At 39.1% G+C, this 22,047-nt stretch overlaps 1 protein-coding gene across 1 annotated transcript; it reads left to right on the forward strand.

Annotated features, from left to right (window-relative positions):
* Positions 1–842: 842 nt before the first annotated feature.
* LOC116786872 (BPI fold-containing family C protein-like) lies at positions 843–21,978 on the forward strand. Its single transcript, XM_032687940.1, has 15 exons — positions 843–981; positions 3,302–3,413; positions 4,432–4,560; positions 7,502–7,657; positions 8,377–8,440; positions 8,528–8,588; positions 10,049–10,140; positions 11,708–11,881; positions 12,854–12,907; positions 13,853–14,023; positions 14,658–14,725; positions 16,107–16,149; positions 17,028–17,094; positions 18,094–18,170; positions 18,696–21,978. Exons 1-15 carry the CDS (start codon positions 843–845, stop codon positions 18,771–18,773), a joined length of 1,485 nt encoding a protein of 494 aa, XP_032543831.1. The 3' UTR covers positions 18,774–21,978.
* The last annotated feature ends 69 nt before the right edge of the window (positions 21,979–22,047 follow it).

A 22,047-nucleotide genomic window follows, 5' to 3' on the forward strand; every position in this document is an offset into this window, starting at 1 on the left:
ATTTACATGTGTTCTGCCAGATTATGGAATAGATTGTCCAAGACAATATGACACTTATTAGAAATCCAGGAATGACTCTATAGGCTGCAATTCCTGGGAAACTATCAAGACCTTTTGCTACTTATGAATTAGTATGGTTTTGTACACAGGCAGGTACCATGATCCCAATCAGATGTGCACATCCAGAAAAGGATGTGTCACTCCCCTCCGTGGTAAGGCCAGAGCAGAGTTACTGTAGGTCCCTAATAAAGAGTTTTGTAATGCAGCACTGGGAAGACTTGAAGCTGTCTTGAGAAACAGTATTGTTATTTCTAGGAAATTGAGCAGTGGCTGTCATTGGTAGTGAATATCAGGATGAATGCAAGAATTTTGAACAAAGAAGCCTTACTTTTGTACTGGAATGTGTCACAGAAAGATACAATTTGTCTCAGCTTTTGTGAATCTGTGTTGTGTGGTTATGTCTCACCATGCAGTGGCTCACAGTCTTGGTTTGCTCTGCCGCAGGCTCGTGCTAGGACACCTTTCTCTACTCCTGTGTGATGTTCCTTCTGCAGGAGGAAGGACAGATGGTAACATTAAACAGCCAAGACATGGGTGTGGGGAAAGGATAGAGTAGTGGAGCAGAACTATTCAGTATCACCAATAGCTAATACCTGCCAAAGTGATATCCAAGGGCTCAGAAATATGTGCCTGCTCCCACACTGACAGCTTCATGCAATAAAATCATAGGCTAAACCTCTCTTGCCTATCCACCCTTGTCCCAGTTGCATTGAGGGAAGTCATGGATACAGATTTTTTGCAATTCGTGGTATGCATCATTTATGAAAATGTCTGTATCATAAATGTTGTTAACAGATCCCTGTGACAAAGGTGAGAAGATGCTACAGACATGGTATTTTGTCCTGCTCTGTTGGCTGTCCTTGCGGCTTGAAGCTAATCCTGGTCTTAAAGTGAGGATTACTCAGAAGGGGCTGGACTATGGTATGTCTAACATTGCCAGAAGTTAATTTATCATAAATGCTCTATGTACAGAATATAATTCCTTAATAAAGGTTCAGTTTTATTTAAGGAACAAGCTCCTTAAATATTGAAGTAAATTCCTTTTGTCACCTCACACCAGGAATACCCTTTATCTCTTACTTATTTCCTCTTTTTTTTGTGTATCCCAGGTGTGAATTTATCTTTTATTGGTGACTGCATTCTCTTACAGTCCAACCATCTTTCTACTACGTCCTTCATATTGATATACTTTTTAAGAACCATAATTAGAAAGTCATATAATTGCTTCTTTTTTTAAAAAGTGCCAAACCTCTGACTTGAAGTGCAATATTTAATTGAAGATAGTAAGACACAACTGGGACAATAAGCTTACAATCTTGGAACAGCCACATAGCCACCTTTACTCTCATTCCTCCATTTGACATGGCATAGCACCTTCATGTGCCATTCTTCAAAAAAAATCTAGTGACTGCCATAATTCTGCCCCTTAAACAGAATATTGGCAATTTCCACAATATATTTTCCTTTCTCTTTCTATTCATGCTAACTTTCACTGTCTCCTACCTAGGACTTACTCCATGGATGTGGAGGGCATGTGGTACAATTTCAATTGTTTACAGGATTAATATTAATAATAAAGGTTAACAAGGCACAAATTCAACAAAGGCTGGGTCATGCTAAGGATTAATCGTCATTTATGTACTGAACATGCTGACAGGTAAACAATGGACTTGTGAGATGAAAAATAGAAGCTCGGGGTTCATGTCTTCGAGATGAAAGCGAGGATCAGGTCCACTTATTTTATTGTATAAATATTGTTTTAAAGGCTTTTGAGGAGTTGAAAAGTGCAGTGCAAACATCAGTCACCCAAACCAGTATTGACCTCCCTTGCTTCCTAGGGATCTCTCATGCCTTTAGAAATGAGAATTCAACCTGGTGCTTCTCAGTGTGAGCCCAGCAGTTTTTGTGACGATTAGCATGGTCTTCCGAGCACCGAATGAACAGACTAAGTTGGCACACCCCTGCATTAGTAGTAAGAACAGACATTAGCAGAGCTCCTCCCAAAGGTATTTCTCATATTTGAAGAGCTTGGTGCCTGACACATCCTCTCCCTTAATGTGAGATTTGAAGGCTGAGGCAATAGATCCTGCCTGCGTGCTTCTTGCCTGCTGCAAGAACCTTAAGAGGAATTTCACCTGGGATCACTGGCTGACTTCACTGACAGTTTTAAGAGAGCTTTAAGTCATTTCAGTGAGAGCCCATATTTTGCTTTGGAGACAGGAATTCCCAGGGAATCATAACTTACTTCTCCTTCATAAAAGATGCATTTTATGAAAAGGTATTCCAGTGTTATCACAAATTTCAGTTCCTTGCTTTTTTAATACTATGGAGCCTAGTGGAGAAAAAAATCCAGATATTTTCTAGTCAGCAATCGTGAGGCCAAAAGCTAAAGAAATTCATGGTAAAAACCTCTGAAAGTAGGATATCATTCAGTATTAAAATTTCAGTTTTGTCTTAATCCAAGATATGTGAAAAAAGGAAGATACAAGGAATCTGGAATTTAAAGATGCTCTGTTTGGTCATAATAGGGTCTGTGTGTATTATCATTGCACGAGTAGCATCAAAACATTCAAGAAAGTATGGATCCCTTAAAGCAAGGGAAGCAGGTAAGAAAATAAGTCGGAGATCTGTTGCAGGCTTTAATGGTTAAGGTGCAGTGGCAAAATATATGTACTGTGAAAGAAATGGGAAGAAAACATTTAAAAGGATTGTCTTTCAACCTCAAACAACTTCCTGTACACAAGCAACAATCCAGATAGTTCTGCATTTGACATACCAGCACTTCAGATGCATATATCACCCTTTTTCCATAAGTAAACACTACATATAGAAGTCACCTTTCTACTTTATAACTGGCTTTTTCATCTAACAGGTATGAGACAATCTGAGGTAAGGGTGATGACCAAAAATTTTCCAAGGCTATCCACATTGTGAGTGAAGTGAAGGAAGTATAACAGTTTCAGAAATCTGACAGGAGTTCTAGAAGATGAAATATAACTCGGGGACAAGATGATCCTAACAGATATTTTTGATCTGGGGTTAAATGGTTTGTATGTGAGGCTAAGAGAAGTTATAAATGCGTATATACGTAGTTGGAAGGAGATCTAGGTAAGGATCATAGAATCAAAGTGTTTCAAGAACTGTGTTAAAAGTGATGATTAAATTATTTGGCAGTATATCTGGACCTTTGGGTGCCAGAATCCAATCTGCAAGGCATATGCTTTCCTATGTCCCCTTGTAGGCAGGAGGATTGGGATGGAGCTCGTGAAGCAAGCAGTATTGAAAGAGACCTTCCCAAGCTGGAGTGGGCAGGAGAGTTTGTCAGTTGTTAAGGTCAACTATGTAATTTCCAGGTAAGTAAAGGAAATAAATGTCAAAGTTTTAGGATGAGCATCAGAACAGGGGCTGAAAAGGCTGGGGAATCTGGATCCTTGGACTTGTTCAAGACTCAAGTGGGCCAGGGCCCTGAGTTGTCCCAGCTCTGAGTAAGAGGTTGAACCAGAAAAATCTCCTGAGGTCCCATTCCAACCTAAATTATTGTATGATCTTCAAAACCTCAGTTCATTCCCCCAACCATAGTTCTTGAAATTGGCCACCATCCCAGTGGATAATCTGATTTTAGCTCACTGCAAACAAGACAACTAAAGGCAGAGTTACTGCTCAAGATGTTATTGGAAAATTATGGTCATTTTAACTAAGGGTAGTTGGTGCCTTCTGCCCCAGGGAAAGCAGATTAAAGACAATTGTTTCGGAGATCTCTGCCAGATACCAAGAAACAATGAGGAATGTATACTACATGATAAGATTGCAGCTGATATCTTTACAATGTTCAGCTCAATTCAACACACCCATTTGAAACACAATATCCTTGATTATCAGAAACATTTGTTTTGGAAGGGAAATATTCAAGAAAGATTTTTGTTTAGAAAAATGAATGCTCTCCAGAGCCCTTTGCTTAGTCAAGGAAGCAGAATGTGAAAACAAAAACTTTGATGCTCTTCAGCAAATGCAGCATTCAGACAACCTGGATTTATTTATAGATGTGGCATCTGGGATTAAACATAGATTTATTTTTTCTCAGTAAGGAGATTTTACTTTAAGGAGGTTTTTTTTTCTCAAGGGGAGGTTTTTTGGGGAAAAAAAACCAAACACAACATCATGCCTGATATCAAGGATTCTTTTCCCAAGGATGCTGTGAGGTGAGGTGTAAGGTCTTTCTTTCCTAAAATATACAAGGGTCAGTCATTTCTGAGACATTCTTTTACTGAAGCATAGACTTTGCCTTTTATAGCAGAAGGGTTTTCAGTGATCAGGAATCCTTCTTACTCTTTTGGCAAGCACTCTAATAATCCCTCTTTCTGTATTCTGTAGGCTTAGAATTAATGCTGTAGATTTCCCAGAAACTTCTGCTTCTTTTATTCCTGGCACTGGCATTTGTCTGTCAGTGGCACGGGCTTCTGCTACAATCAGTGCAGACTGGAGAATGAACGCATGGCTGCTGTAAGTATTGGACAGAGAGATGCATGTGGGAGGGGATGGTTCTGGGACATATACTGGGTATTATTTTTCAGATCAGATATGCTGTATCACTTAACAGCAGTCTAAGAACAATCTATTTGAATAAACTTATTAAGAAGGAAACATCCCCTGACAACTAATGTTTTTTCTTTTTTTTTAAATTATTCAACCCCACAGGTTGTCTCTGTGGAAAATATCAGGTCAGACATCTGTTAGCATGCTCAGTTTGTCCAGACATGATATTACATGAATACTCAGGACCACAGAGTTGCAAAAGCCAACATTTGTTACTTTCTTTGTACAGTGTAGCTGGAAGGTTGACTCTATAGCTAATTATCCATTTGTACCCATGTAGTACAGTGTATATTGCCTTCCAAAGAGCTCCTATTAAAAGGACTGTCACAATGCCAAGCATTCAGAACTTCAGAAAGTCCAAAATTTAGGTCGCTATGGAAAACTGACATCTTCATAAGCCTGTGTAGTATGAGATTGTTTTTAATGATACTATTGCATACTGGTTTTTCTACTTTTTCTTATCTCAGCATTTTTGCCATGGAATTTTAATACAATAGTCTAGCTTTTCTTGGGAGTGTGGGAGGGCTAAAACTTCTGGGATATCAGAAAGTTTGCAAGGTGCTAATCTCTACAATTTGGGTTAATAGAGCAACTGGTAACAGCAGTAGGTGTTGCTCTATTGTGAGCCAGATAGCACAGCAAGATGGATCACCAGGCTGCAAAGTTTCACAGCACGTCCTGATTTCAGAGAAGCATGGACATGCAGTTCTGCATTCAGTCTCAATGGGACTGGTGGCTGTAAACTGCTGTCACTGTGCCCCCAACCTCTCTGTTCTTTCTTCTGTCATACGAGTATTATGAGGAAAAGGAGACTGTGTTCAGCAGGGCAAATCAGCTGTTCCTAAACACTGAAGTCACCTCTCGCTCTTGCTGAAGGATAAGGACCTGGGCATAATCTGGAGAGACTCCAGACGTATAAAACACCAGACTTCACAGACAGTAAGGCAGTCAGGGAGCTGTTATGTGTGATTTGACAGAGCAGATTGTGGTGGAGGTGGTCAAAGCTGGCTTTGGTGGAATTTAGGGGGCGAAGGGGTTTTCTTGCCTTTTTGAAGGACTAATCTGTGCTGCTTTGTCCTATGTGATGTTTTGTGAATGACTGTGAGTTTAGACAGATCTAGAATATGCCCTACTCTTCATCTCCTCTATCTTCTAGTCCTACATGTTGCTTTCAGAATAGCAGATTAAGAAGGGCCAGCTGAAAATGAGCTTTCCAAGTGAGACCATTGACAAAGCACCATTCCTGGGCTGCTTCCAGGATCAGGAAGATGGGTCTTATCACAGCTTTTTAATTGCAATAGTGTTATTCATTTCAGCTCTGGTGCATTTCCAGCTCTCACTGTAGTCCTTCTCTCCACTACGTCCCAGAGCACTCTGCCAGTCATAAAACCTCCTGGCAGGCCCATTGCTCCTGAAGCCTAGAGCTGTGACCCTGCCTCAGGGAATCAGGATTCCTTCTGAAGAAGAGCACATACAAGGATGCAGGAACATAACACCTAAGTAGCTGGGTTGCTCCCTACCTCCCATGTAGCCCAAAAGGGGAGGAGGGGTGACATCCTTTTGCAATGGTCCCTATCACTGAAGGATGAGTAAATCTAGGTTGGAAGGATCTCTGGAAGTAGTTTTGCCCAGCCTCCTGCTCAAAACAGGAGTCACCAGACTAGATCAGATCAGCTCACTAGTGATGTTTTTTAGCAAAGGATGATGACACAACAATCTTTCCAAGTAACTTGTCGCAGTACTCACAACTCTTCCTGGGAAAATGTTTTTCCTAATGGCTTCTGGGATGGTAGCTTGGTTAGGGACTGGAAAATGAGGATCTGAAGAGTGGTGCTTCCTCCACATAACCACTTAATGAACATATATGAACTGAAAGAGGAGGTTTAAAATGGTAATGGTGGTAGGATGAACTTTGTGAGTGGCAATACTAGACATTAGTTTGGGCCAGGGCAGTCTATGGTTAGGGTAAAAATTTATCTTTTGAGATTACAGCTTTTCCCAGAGATATTTTGTTTTGACTAAAAAAATTAAGAGGAAGGAGGAGAGATTCATGGTTCGAGCTTCATACTGGACACGGCTCTTTCTCTGTAGTATGGTGCCATCACTGTATAAATTAATGCCTGGGAAAAGAAAACTCAAGTAATCAAGGTGAAAGAGTTAAAAGTGATGTGTTCACTGTCAGTTCTGTTACAGGAAATGAGGTTTTTATAAGGCTATTCTAACATTCATTCAACTTTCTATCCTGCTTGGCTGGTCTTCAGCTTCTATAACTCCAAACCAGAAGCCTAATACCTAAATTTTTTGGAATTTAGGTATAAAGATATTTTTGTTGGGGGTCTTAGTAGGGATTTTTACAGAAAGGAAAATGAATGGGTTTGGGGCAGGACAAAAAAAATATATACATTTGAAAGAGGTACTGAAAATTGTTACAGGAAAGAGGAAAGTGGAACAATTACAAAGTTGATACATATAACATATATAAGTATATAACACTCAGGTTATATATTTATTAGCTAACTGGCTTCTGCTGTTGGAGTCCCAGAGACCCTTAGGGTAATCTATCATGAAGGATTGGAATGTCTTGTGCTGCTGTGAAATTGTGACATTTTTGTAAACTTGTCAAATCCTGAACAACACTGGAAAATTCATGTCCTGGAAACACATGCATGTAGTCTGTTTTTGAATACCAGGCATGTCCCTAATCTCCTTTAATCCCTAGAAAGCCCATTCTTCATTCTAGATAATAGAAGCAAGAAGTCCTTTCAAACTTGATTTACAGGCAGTTTCTTAAATTGTTTCCTTACAGCAGATGTTTTATTGACTGAGTTTGACTTTTTTGTCCAAGCAGTAAAGGCAAAGGAGAAATTACTGTGTCCATCTCAGGACTGTTTATTTCCATTATCTTCAATGTGTCACGGGATAGCACAGGCCACTTGTCCACGTTGCTACACAATTGCCAGCTGAGCATTGGCAGTGTAAAAGTCAAGTTAAGTGGAAGATCTAGGTACGTACAGCAATTTTTCTAATTACCCTCTGGGAAGTGGCAGGGTTTGTAGCATAAGGGACACTTTTCAAATTTTGATTTCTAGGGATCCAGTTACAGAATATGATTAACTATTGAAGGTTCTAAAAGTGGATTTTTAATGTTCTGTTTTCAAAAACAGACTCTTCTGCTGAGTGTGTGAAGTGTGGTTAATCTACATTTCTTTCTGCATGTGCCAGCAATTGAGCTGACTGGACATACTGCATATGAAAGCATTGACATTTGACCGTACTAAAGAGTACAAGATTGCAAATGGTGGTTCGTAGATGTAAAAGTGATCTAGACCAATTAAGCCTTTTGACAAGCTGACCTACAATTTGAGAATAAAGCTTTCAAAAGAGACTATGAAACAATGGTTATAGTTCTTATTTTGATTTTCTAGAATTTTTTTTCTTACTCATAGACAAAATGTGGCTAATTGAGCATCATTTATCAACACGTTAACATGAACATCCACAGCTATGCAGATTGCCTTCTGTATAGCTCTTCTGAGACTGAGACCACCTAACATTTGTCTGAGACTCAAATTAGTAAACAGAGTCAACTTTTCAGTCTGCCATATTGCTGTAATTGCTTCTTGTTAATATAAATGACATTGATGTCCCCGTCTGCCAGATTTTATTTTTCAAAGATTTCAACCCATGGTAAAAAACCCACTATGTTCATTTCCTTTCCTCCAGCTGGATCTACAGCTTTCTATCTGGTTATCTTGAGAAGCCCATTCACACCAAATTGGATAAAAATGTAAGTTTGCAAAGATGGCTTCAGATAGTGAAGGGAGGAGTTAAAACACAGGCCTTACATTACTGACTTGTCTCTCTCTTCATATAGCTATGCCTAAATATCAAATACAAAATCCAAATGATGGATGCACAGCTTAGAAAGCATAAGGGTGAGTTGTTGATAACAGCTTTTTGTTAAGTAATTTTCATAGTGCTCAAATTGTATCCTTTTTTATTAGAATCCAAACTATTTCTGTGTTCATGGTACCAAAAAAAGTGAAGGAAGAAAAATACAGCCATTGTTCTGTACCTTAACCTATTCCATGTTCCACCCTAGAAATCTCTTGCATGCACTTTATATAAAATATTCAGATTTCTTCTGTGCCCATAGCAAGTCACCTGTAATCTTTCAATCTGTTGTAGCTGACCTGTGTTATTTCCTTAGATTTCCAAGATGAGCATTTTCATGTTGATCCTTTGTGTTCTTGGTACTGTGAACATAAGACTCGTATTCAGTGAGGTAACAAGATGCTGTAGGAAGACACTGTCACACTGAGCATGTTTCTTTTCCCACCAGTAACAATTCCTGTGTCGCTCTTGCAGAGACATGAATACAATCTGTGTTCAAAAAGCAAATAAATATAAGATTTTCACTACTATAATCAATGCCACAGGTTTTCTTTTATTGTTGTTGTTAGTTTTTTTACCCCAAGATTAAGAATATTTGTTGTTTTGCTCAATTCAAATTAATTTGATTCTTGTAACTAATATAATTCAGGTCATAGAGTTTGTTCCCAAACAAACATTCTTTGCTTTTCATTGTGGATATTTTTATTATCTGCTCTGCTATTCAGAAGCAGAGTAAGTAGACATTTATTTTTCCTAAATTGACCTATAACTGCCATGTGCCAAGCAGTGGCAAGTATTACTGAAAATCATAGTTATCAAGAACATTTTCTTACGCAGCACATAATTAAATACTTCAGGTTCAAGGGCACCCCAAGCTGTGCTGTCATATTGAGGAGTTCATAATCTCAGTGTGAATTCACCATTCTTTAAACCCATCTTATTTTTATGCAGTATGAACAGACCATACAGTCCAATCAAAAATAACAATCAGACTGAAGCTGCATCTGAGCGCCTTTCAGAAAAATTCTTCAATCATATTGACAATAAAGTGCCCTCAATTGTTGTGAAAAAACATCCAGTTTCTTCAACTCTGATTGGCAGAAAAATGTGCTAATGTCATCTTCCAAAGTATTTAGTAGTATTTACCAGTACTTCACTTATCATAAAGGAGAGTTTAGTTCTCTTGTGCAAATACGTAACAAAAAAGGAGACTCTGCCCTAGATTTTGCATTGCATAGGAGAGACTTCTGCAAAGTGTATTCGGTTGTGAACAGCAGGGGAACAGGCCTAAATCAGGAGATATCAGTGTCTTTTCCAGAGGGAATAGTCTTACTAATTCCCAAATAACAATTTCTTTTTTAATTGTCTTCTTCCTTCTCCCACCATTATTCTTTTTCAGATTCATCATTTATATAATGTCTTTGTCTTTAACTAAGCAATAACTGTTTGTGATGTGTTTTTGTAATAATGTCTGTTTTGGTTTTGTCTATCATTCTTCTAGTCTTAAGCCAGATTGACACCTTTGCACAAGTAGACTATTCCCTACTTAGCTCTCCAGCAGTCTTCAAATCACACATTAACTTGGATTTGAAGGTAATTTGTCTTTAATATCAGTGTGCTTTCTAACACTTTTCTGATTCTCTTTTGAGTTGATTCATTTTATTTCATTCCAGTCTTACTGAACGTCTCCAGTGTTTACTTAGAAAAGCAATAAGACATGTGGGAATTTTGGTCAAATTTGGAAATTTTGGAAACTGAATGCAATTGTTTATTTAATAAATTAACTGCATTTGTATAATTAACCAAAGCTATTATTTAGAACTAAATTAATTCAGAGTTGAAACCCTTCAGAGGGGCTTTACAAACAGCATAAAAGTGTTCTTTAGATATACAGCTCTGGCACTGCTGCTTGGTCTTCGCCTGTTAGCAGTGATACATGATCTCTGATAGCTACCAGTGTGATTGCAGTCCAAAGCATTTGTTTTGAGATGACTCAGCATCTTGTATAAGTACAGGTCACACCCAAAAAGAAGACCCCTCACAGACAGTCCTTGAGCAGCACATAGCAGTTCCTGTCTTATCTAGTTTTCACCTTTGTTGGCAAGAGATATCTCAGCAACACCCAGCTTTTCCAGCAGTTTCAACAGTCCTTGTCATTCAGAGCATCCCAATCGCTCTCAGAACTGACTTAAGAAAGATTTGCCAGAGCTGTGGTTGAAACTCCCTCTTGGTTATTTTGTTCAAGCAACTTTCACCACCCACAAAAAACTCTTTGCAAGGAGGATATACATAGCTTAAAAGAACTAAACAATTAGTTATCAGCTCCTGTAGCTATCTAGAATTTACAGGCTAAGCTTTAACATGTGGACATCCCATTGGGACACCTGATGACTCATTCTAAGTCAGTCAAGGAAGTTATTGGTCTTGGTGCTCCTTGGAACAGGGTGATTGTTGTCTTCTAACTTTCAGCTTTTTTTCTTAGGGTTTTATACCTTCCCTTGTCAGTGTTTTTTCTGTTGAATCTTCCAGCTACTAACCTCCACAGTTTCAGTAATTACATGACTTGCTATCTGTATTACTTTCTTTACATGGCCTGAACTCACCTCTCCATTTTAATAGTTATTTTCTTAGCATACCTGAACCAAGGTCCCCTACCTGTGCAGCACCAAAATTAGGTCTTGGAGGACTGGCAGCTGGGCCAGGGCTAAGAGTTTGGTTATATAAAAGGCTCCTTTGTGTGTCCCTGTCCTAAGCAACTTCCAGTGCTTTTTGGGTGTGCCTGAAGATTTTCTTGAAATGTCACCCTTAAGATTAAATTAACAAATGTGTCTTTGCTACAAGAGAAAGAAAATTGTGGTCTAGAGAATTATTTTTTGCATGTGTGTCTTTTAACTGCTGTTCAGAATACTCACTTGAATGCTCAAATTCAAACTTTGAAAGTACAGCACCCAGATTTTCTTTGATTCCTGTAATTGTTTAAAAGAGCCTGAATTTGCTTATTTTCAGGGCATAGCACAAACTTATTTGTTTAGTTCATGGTTTCTTTAATGTCCAGCTTTTCTTCAGATTAGGAAGAATTCTTCCTGTTCAACCACTGCTAACGCATTCTCACAGATACAAATGTTTCAACTAAAAATATTTGATAATGATTTTTTTGCAGGGCACAGTCTATCCAGTAGGTAATCACACAGACCCTCCCTTTATGCCAGCTCCATTTGCCCTCCCAAACCAGGGTGACTCCATGATATACCTGGGAGTTTCCAATTATTTTCTAAAGTCTGCTTCACTGGCTTACTACAGAGCAGGGGCCTTTAACATCACCATCTCTGAAGAGGTGAGTATAATTTGCATGTAATGGAATCACAAATATCAGCAGTATGGATAGTCAGGTCAGCAAAGAAGACTAACACGTTATCTTTGCCATTTCACACAGATTTGGGTCACACTTCTACCACTTGTAGGAAGGATTCGTGACAATCATTCTGCATGTCATAATTTAAAATAGTTCAAGTCCCCCTCAGACCTAAGTCTGAACTTCTTGGCAGCTCTAGGCAAGGAATGACAGATATGAACATCACAGAGTTGGGGTGCCAGGAGCGGCAGAAAGAACCAAAAAAAAAGCTTTTCTCTGCATGGACTGCACATAGGAAAGGATGAGACAAGAAAAAGTGTACTGAAGCCACAGCCTGCTGCACAGAGGCCCACAGCAGATATACTGGCTATACTGAGAGCTAGAATAAATTCTTAGACTTAATGGAGCAGCAGGATGAGGCAAGAACATACAAGGAAACTAAGCTTTCAGCTGTGGTTGAAGAACATACAAGACCTCTCAGAAATGCTAGCACTGGCATTTGTAGTCAGAGCTTCCAATAAGTTTTGCTAACTGAAACAATGCTAAGAGGGTCTTTATGGATGCTGGTGACATGAATGGCACTAACAAACATCATCACAGTGGTTAGCAGGAAAAGAGCAGATGAGATTTTTGAGTCCTTGCCTCTGACATACTCAGTATGTTTCATCTGAGAAAGTCTCAAAGGCAGGATGTCATGTCTGTTCTTTCAAAGAATAATGCTTGTTCACTGGTACGTGCTTCTGAATCAAATCCATGAGAAATCTATCTCTCTTTTGTCCCACAGAGCACTGAGGGTTGCTTAGGAATCACTCTCAGGCAAGGAAATACTAAATCAAAACATGGATTATCTAAAACTAAAATAAACAGGATCTATTGTTGGGGATTTTTTTTCCAAGGAAAACATAATTTTCAGGCTGGTATAATGATGATCTAATTTATTTTATTTGTTTACAGCTTGCTACTACTTTTAGCTTAAATACCTCCCTACTCAAATATTTTGTCTCTGAGGTGAGTACTGTTACTTGTACAGACCTTTTAAGAAAAATCAGTATCTAATGCTCTTTATGGATATTATCTGTGTGCTCTTGTTTGAAAAAGTTTGGAGGAGACGAGGAAACTGATTTATGATTAGTGCAAGATTCGAACATACACATCTACCCCATGATAATTCTTCCTAACTATATCATACTATACTTTAGTTATTCTCTACCCCTCTAAGTTCTGGATTTGCTCGCAGTCTTTGAAATAGTTATAAAGAATAAGTGGTAGCCATCTGTGAGATCAGTCTCCTTTTATTCCTATTCAAGGTAATGGTATCTGTGCTATTGGTAGCCTGACTTCTCTTTGCAAAGATTCCTGATTTTTGACTACTGGAGTTTATATACAGTGGGAAATAATAGTCATGAGTCTATACATGTGATGCAAGAAATTAAGATAATATGAGTTGCTGTAAAAATATGGCAACACTTACTATAAGATGATGAAATTCAGAATCTGTGGAATTGCAAACTGAAGTTTTGTCCTTTAGGAGTTTCTCTACTTTTCAAAAGATTGGCTCTTTTGCAGGCTGTCACTTTTCCAAATACTTTACATTGTCAAAATGATTATTTTTTTTTTACTGGAATCACTCATTTCCCTCATTTCTTTAACATGCTAATCTCCTCCTCTTGAAATACATTTTTCAGGAACAACCTCTAAATTGCTTCATTATAGATGTTTAATATCAGTGGGTTTAAAACTTCACCATTTATTTTATCATTTCTGAAACTCAAAGTGTATGCAATGCTAAATTTGTCATTTCAGTTGGTGTAATTAAAATGAAGTATATTTAATATTGGTTAATTACAAGAGGATTGGTATACAACACCTGATTATGATGCAGCTACAGAAACTGTAGCTTAAGAAAAGCTTAACTCTGCACTCTAAGGTTTTCTCCTCCTTGAAACTCCACAGATGTCTCTGAGTCAGGCAGCAGCGTGCCCAGTGCTGCTGAAGCTGATGGCCACATTACCTCCTGCAGTCAGTTTAAACGCAGACAGATGTGTCCTTCAGATCACTGGCTCTGTAGAAGTGTTTGCTGCTCTGCCAAATTCAACCACCCAGTACATCTTTACAGGGAATCTGGTGAGTAAAATGAGCTAGAAGATAATATTCGGTGCTGGGGTGAACAAATCACACAGTGATCTTCAAGGTCCTTTGAAAATCATAGAGATCAGCATAAAATAGCATATACTGGTCTGCCACAAATATGCATACTGTTCTGTTGCATTTCAGAGGGAGCAAACATGCACCACATACTGTAGAATTTAATGGATTTAATAGGCAGGTGCAGAGAGCTACTTAGGAAAGACCTTTTTTCCATATGGGAGGTTGAGTGATTATTCAAGAATGAATTGTAATATATAAAAATGTTATTGTCTGATGCCCAGTCTTCCTAACATCTTTGTTATAAAGTCATTTCAGACATCTTTTCATGAGGTTGCAAGTGAACCAATTAGGTCAGCCATGCAAGGACTTAAATGATCCTAATGATAAGGAGGCAATCAGGGCAGTGTTATCATTTTGCTCACACAATCTCAGTTGCTGGCAGAAATCGGCAAATTCACAAATGCTTTCACTATCTATATGTATTGACCACATAAAAAGTTTAGACATTGTGTTTCCAGTCAAAAAAGCAATTACATTTGTGCCTGTTATCTAAGACAGTATCTATCTGTGTATACAGTCACACAAGACTGTTTTGTTTTTTTCCCTGCAGACAGCCAGTACAAGAGCCAATTTGACAATAACCAAACAGAAGTTGATTATCTCATTACTTCTGAAGAGGTAACCAAGAAAAATTCAGAAAGCAACATCAGTGATCCCAACATTAGGGCACAACAGAACTTATTGTGTCAGCCTGACAGTGGTTGTTTCACCATGGCAAAAAGAAAATTAGTTATCTTCTTTCTCACAGGAACTCTTCAGATACTTTCAACTGGTTGGTTTAAATCTTTCAGATGAAATATAACAATGCTGTGGAACAACCATGTCTCCTGTGATACTCCCCCTTTCTGTGGGTTAAATACCTTTCCAGATGACAACGTTCAATTTATTGGTTATCTTAAAGGCATCTGTTTCAGTCTGCGCTGGTGTTGGAGTAGTTTATTTAAAACCCGCTAAATGTTGCTGTCATGCCAAGTCTGAGCATCATAAACAGAACTACTGGAGTGCAAACCCTGCACAGGACCACTGTCACTAGCTCTCTGTATGCCTTCACATGAGAGGAAGAAAATAGTGAGACTGCACAGCACACGCTCCAGCAGCAGACCATCAAACAAATGAGACTGGAAAGGTGTCTGTAGTTTGGATCAAAGCTCAAAGCTTTTTAGATTTTTCTTAGATCTTGCTAGTTTTGTGTTTACTTTGTGGTTATTCTCAGCTGTCTTAGAAAAACTTCATTAGCACTTTGAGCTGGGCTGGGTTTACAGCCCCTTTCTCCATAAATGCACCAGGTGGATAGAAGTGCAGACTTTCAGACAGGTAGCCCACATCAGTGCTTCTTCTTGTTAGCTCTATACTCCAATTTGGGCTAGAATTCCAGAATATGTGATATTTTTTAATCTATTACAATTTTATTAAAGAAAAATATAACCAACCTTTTCTTAGTTTTTTGTCACTGGACCTTTTTAATGGGAAAAGAGGATTTAAAATGATCAGAGCCTGTCAGTATGAGTTTAAGAAGTAATGGTGCCACTCAGAGCTTTTGACACAAGAATGTGTTCTTCTGTTCTTCAAAATTTTGTTTTTCTCTCTGGGATTATGTTTACAATGATCTGAGGATGCATTACAGGCATCAGCGGAAAAAGTTAGGAAAGGATATGTGTTAATTCAAATCACAATGCATATTTGAGGAATGTGTAGTTCAGCCATTGGAGAAATAGCAATTCCAGGAAAAATTGATTTCCTAAGTCTTACAGTTACAGCCCAGAACTACACATGACCGTAGGAGGAGATTAGTACCAGAAAGAACCCAGTGATTCTATAACTCATTTGTAGTTGTGCCAGTTTTAGTTAAAAGCTGTTGGGAATCAAAGAGTCTTTGGCAAAGTTAAATGTGTGAATCAGTGTGAAATCAGTATGAATTTCCACAAACGAATCAGCAGTGTGCATAAATTGTACCTTCATCTTTTATAGTGAATTCTCTTCTTTTACTACTTCTCTTCAGGTTCCAGTTCTCCCTACTGCACTCGAATCTTGGCTTCCCTGAGGTAAGCTGATGGTTTCAGTGCCTGGAATAAGTAGCTGACCCCTTCAGAGATTAAAGAAATACTTCTGAACTTGCTGCTGAACAATTATTGGTCTGTCTTGGGGACATCATCTGCCACTGCTCTTTCTGCTTTGAAATAGTATATGCTATGCTTTTCTTTTTCTTTTTCTTTCTAGTAAGAGGAAATACCTCTTAAGAGTGTTGTGTTGTTTTGTTTTTTTCATCAGAAGCTCAAATTGTTATGGAGTCTGCCTGGGTTCAGGCAGAAGTCACAGCTGGACTGAGTATGTGTAGCAGTTGAAGTGAATACAAAGTCAGGCTTAAGCTCCATATCATAAATTATCTTAAATTACTTCAACCAAATAACATAAAAACAGGACTAAAAAAAAAGGGGAATAAAAGAAACATGATGCCACTACTTGGATCCTTCACTGTAGACTGAGAAATGATCAGAGACTCTGCAGCAGCTCAGCCCAACCAATACCTTTAAGTGAAGGGAGGAAGAGACTAATCACAGTGGTGTAAGACAGAGCTTCAGGACAGGGCAGTTCTTGCCACCCAGAGAACAGTTCACCCATGACAACTGAGTCTGCCAGCTGAAATGAGGTTGAACATATTTAATTCCTAAAGTTAAGGTTCAATCCAGGTATTTAATATACAGAAAAAAAAACACCCCACCTTCAATTTAACTCGTAAGAAAATGGACACCTCTTTGCCGCTTAAACCAAAATATATCTTTTTTTTGCCTGAGATTTTCTCTGCCAAGCTCTGTTCTGATCTTTTTGCATGTCACTTCAGTTCTAACACTCATCTTCCTTGTGAAGCTGCAAACCCATAGGCATCAGGCAATAATCACCAAATGTGCTTTTCCCCACACAGCAGAAGTCAGTGGTGGAGAATTTTCTGTCATATGCTTTACGGAGAGTAGTAATCCCAGTAATCAATGGTAAGGATTGTGGCCAGTTCTGAGCACAGCTGGGGGGAAAGCAAGACTGAAACCATAAAAGGGAGTGCCCAGCCTTAAAGACTCTGTTGTGTGAGGTTTTCTGTTCATTTGGTGGCACCAGGACAGGTTTACTCTGTGCTGGACTTTGATCCTGGTCATTCAGCTACGTAGATCAGGGGCTGGGACAGAGCAAGTCTTGGCTCCCTTTCAAACACTGGGCTTGGGATTCATTTTCACTGAATGCAGTGTGGCAGCAGAGCTGAGACATGTTTGAGTCTTGTCCTGACGGAGTCAAGCCATGAGCAGAGAATGGTCCAAACTGAAGAAGTGCAGAAGCACATTTGCACCTTTGGGCCTTGGGTTAACATCTCTGATTTTATCACCTCTCTGCCTTTGTGCTTCACCTGCTGCCACAGGCCAGACAGAATAGAAATCAGTTCAGTAGGATACAGGTAATGAGGGATGACGAAGAAAGGGATGATGGTGGAAAGAAGGGGGTGGAAGAGTACAGAAGGTGCCTCTCACATGAACAGAGGTGAGGAGACTTCTGACAAAAAAAGTGAGCTACCAATGAGGAGAAAGAAAAGAGAATGAAAGGGCAGGATGCATGTTAGATGTTTGGAAAAGCAAATAGGAATAGACCTGAGGCTTGATCCAGGAAAGTAGGGATAGATGAGAATAAGAGGAGCCAAAAGGACTCATCCTTTTGGATGAGGATCAAGTAGAGAAGAAATTGAAAGGAAGATGGAGAGTAATGCAGAGTGGGAAACAGCAGAAACCAGATCTTGAAGGGCAGATAACTGGAGAGGAACAAAGGCAGTGTCAGAGAGATGAGAGATTGTAAGAGATTTAGATGCAACTTTTTCACAGGGTTTTTTGCTCCCTTGAGAGGCTCAAGGATGGCTAATTGAAGGGAAATTGCAAACACATTGAGAAAGATGCTTCTGAAGTGCATTTTGTTATTACATTCAAATGTATTTATATTTGTCCTTTCCAAAGATAAACTAGGAGAAGGATTTCCTCTTCTTAACTTGGCCCACACTAGCCTGACTGGACCTGCAATAAAAATGAATCAGGTGAGAAGCCAAATTTCTTTTATAGAATATTGCTTCTGTTTCGGGCCTGCATATTTGTGTGTTTTCCTGTGTTGGGTAAATCTAAATGTTGTTATTAGTAAAGCTTTCACTATGCATTAGATATAACATGCAAACTCTGGATCCAAAATGAGCCCCCCACCCCAGCAGTTATAGATTGCAAAGGGTCCACTAGGCCTTTGGGGTGTGCCAGCATGGGGACATGACAAGGACAGTGCTGCTATCCCCTTAGGAGCATTGAGTGTGTGAGTCCTTGCTCCTCTGACCTTTCTCTAGGAAGGCTCATAGGCAACCTGAGTATCTCTGGTAAGTGTTACTCAGCCTTCTGGAGTGTTAACCTACATCAAAGCCCATTCCTACCCTAAAGTTAACTAAAGTTTGGGAGGCACAAAGCCACTCTTGTCTCCTGCCCTGCTGAGGGGCTTACCATAGGATCTAATCCCAGAGTAGTGTCCCAGAATATATGTCTGAAATTTAAAGTAATTTTACGTGTTTTTCTTTCCTCAGGGTCATCTGGTTATTTCCACTGATGTTCACTACCAACCAGAGGACAGGGAAGATGAGGACCTCCACAGCCACTCCTGATGTCTTTTTACTTCTAAAGAATAATAAGAGAAAAATGTAGTTTTCCTTCTGTTGGCTTGTAGGGAGTAGATGCTATAACATTAGAAGCATGGCTTTTCATCACTATTTTTAGTGTTTTAGTAAAACTTTTTAAGCACTTTTCACAAAGTGAATGTGTTGGGTTTTAGTATAGTGAGTGTAGCTAACTGTTATTGATGCTTTGGAAAACTTGTTGCAGCCTGATCTGAAGCAGCAACTGGTTCTTTTCAGTAGAGTTATAGACACCACATTTTATTAATTTTAGGAACAAAGTTCTTTCATTATTCAATTTATCTCCATTAGCATTAGCAAAATTTTGTGTATGGAGTGAGATCTTATTCTTTGTAAGCGTTTCACAATTTGTCCCTTTGTAACTGGATACCGAGAGTGGGAAGAAATTTATAAAATCCAGTTAATTGACATATAGAATCATATAATCTAGTCCAGACACTGGCTCAAAACAGGACTAATTATATGAGGTTATTGAGCACTGTGTCCAGTCAAGTCTTGAATGCCTTCAAGGATGGAGATTCCACAGTCTCTCCAGGCAATCTGTTCCACTGTTTAACTCCCCTCAGAATAAATTTTTTTTCCTAATATCAAATCAGCATTTCCCATGTTCCAGCTTGTTCTGTGGCCTTTTGTACTTTCACCACACACTTCCAAGATGAGACTGACTCCATTTTCTCTGTAGTCTCTGATCAAAACATTGCAGCAATAAAATGGCCTTTCAAGCCCTCTCTTCTACAAGCTGAACAGGCCTAATCTCTCAGACTCTCCTTGTAGTTCACGTTCTCAAGCCTCCTTGAGAACCTGCACCTGCTGGTGCAGTCCAGAGGACAAGCCTTGCTAGTAAAAGCAGCCTTTTCTGTATCTTTTGTCACTAGTCCCCCATCTTACTGAGCAATAAGCCCATCTTCTTCTGCTATAAATGTACTTAGGGAAACCTTTCCTGTTGCACTTCGGCTTTCCTGACTTTATTCCTATATGTGCAAACAAGATCTTTGTGTTCCTTCCAAGTATCTGGTCTCGATTTCCATCTTCTGTATGCTTCCTTTTTGTGTTTGAGCTCACTCAGGAGCTCCAAGTTCATCCATCATGGCTTTCTGCCACAATTGCTCAACTGTCTGAACATTGTAATGGACTATTCGTATGCTCTGAGGCGGCTGCCCTTGAAGATTAGCCAGCTCTTCTGGGCCTCTGCTCTCCAGGGCAATTTCCCACAGATCCTGCCAAGCAGGTCCCTGTAATCTTCTCATCTGAAGTCTATGGTTGTAATTCTGTTCTTTGTCTTGCTGCTTCTCTCAGGATCTGAAAATCCACACTTTCATGCTCACTGCAGCCAAGGCTGTCCTTGGCTTCTATGTCATCCAGCAGTTGTTCCTTGTTTGTGAGTCGCTGTACCTCTTTGAGGGTATCAATCTCCAAATAATTCCATACTTCTCATATTTATAAAATGGAGCTGGTAGCTTTATTTTTTCTTATGTCAGTGTCATCAGAGACACTCAACCAGGAGATACTAAGAGTGTGTGAAAAGAAAAACTAGTCTGCAAATGTCTCACCACAGTTCCATCTTGGGACAGAAATGTGGCTTCCATAGTTTTAGCTAAATCAGTTTATTTATCTAGCTGGCTGATACAGTTTTTTAATAAAAAAAAGCATCCTGAAACCAAACAGCAGTAAATCACAGCATCTGATTCATTGTATTCTGTAGTAGACTCAAAAGAAATGAAGGTTTTTAATTAGTTTGGTGTCCTTCACTGATATCAGGAAATTTGTTCTGCTGATTTGGAGGACAATTCATGAGATACAGGGGAAAAAGAAAACTGAAGCTCTGGTGTCTATCTATTTGCTTTTCCAAAGGGACACACTCCCTTCTACCTGCTTCAGGACTGACCAAGTACCATGGCTCAATGGACATTTTCAGGCCAGAGTCATGGCTTAGCACAACACTGTCTCTTAAGCTCTAGTCCTCTGGCTGTTCACAAAGTGATGCAGTAATTTCTCTGAGGACTAAACAGGATGTCACATAAACCAATAGTTCCCCCTGTATCATCCTATACTTACCTACAGGTCACTATACCATTTTCAATCTGGTGGTGTCTCCTGATTGATAGAACCATGGAAATGATTCATGTTCATCAATTTGCTGCAGAATAGAGAGCATGGAGAAAAGGGAGAATCGGGGAGCAGGGAAAAGGGACCACTGGAGCACTGAGCCAGAGGCAGGAGCAGGAAACATGCAAAACCAGTGATCTGCAGAGATATAGCAACAAGTTTGTAATATTGCCATACTGATAACTTCATTTGGTTTCTTGTGTATTGGGTAAAAAGGGTTGAAACCTATATCTCCTTTATCATACACATCAAAGAAAATTCAGAGAAAGCTGAAATAAAACACTCCTCTTAGAGGCTCTTTGTAACACCTTGAAGGGTGAAAAGTTTGGATGTAGAAGCTATTTATAGTGTATTTGAATGTGCTATCTGAATGTGTCTGTAAGTAGATAGTTGCCTTTTATTCCTATACTCGTATAAAGAAATGACAGAACTGTTCTGGAAGCCTTAGTGTGTTTTTGTCAACTTTTGCTAAAAGTCTTATCTAAAGTGGGTGGTACTCTATTAGAAGAATCATAACATGTTAGAAGGATATGATGAGGATAAGCTGACATAGTTTTCAGATAATTCAGTTGTTTGTACATCTTGGAGATCTGTGTGGATGGAAACAATGGAACTTTCCCTTGCTTTATAGGAACAGCAGAACTTGCGCCAAAAGAACTTACAGAGGTTTCTGTAACTGATGGTGTGAATGATATTCATCATCAGTTGCCAGAGATATAAATAATGAAATTATTATGCATGTGACTCCCTGCAGTGAATGTTAAATCTGTGTAAATGTGAGTATCTGTTGACTGACTGACAAGTGCCTCTACCTTTTCTATTCATGGATTGCACAATGAAGTGACTCAGATTGTCCAGCAAAGTGCTCCATGCCAGAGGGAATTTGCTTGGTACATGCAAGCTAATTGATTAAATCACCTCCTTGACAAGCCAAGGAGTGCTGGTTAGCTGAAGGACCAGTTACCTGGATAAGTAAGGACAAGAAATAGAAAATATTGACTACAAGGACTTGATACTATATATTTGCACCATAAATGCACACTATAGTGTCTGTGTGTATATACATATGCTATAACATAAATCTCAAATCTTTGTTCACGAAGCCTAGCCATGATTGATTGAACATAAATCTTATATG

This window comes from Chiroxiphia lanceolata, chromosome 5 (assembly GCF_009829145.1).
Source record: "Chiroxiphia lanceolata isolate bChiLan1 chromosome 5, bChiLan1.pri, whole genome shotgun sequence".
Lineage (NCBI taxonomy): Eukaryota > Metazoa > Chordata > Aves > Passeriformes > Pipridae > Chiroxiphia > Chiroxiphia lanceolata.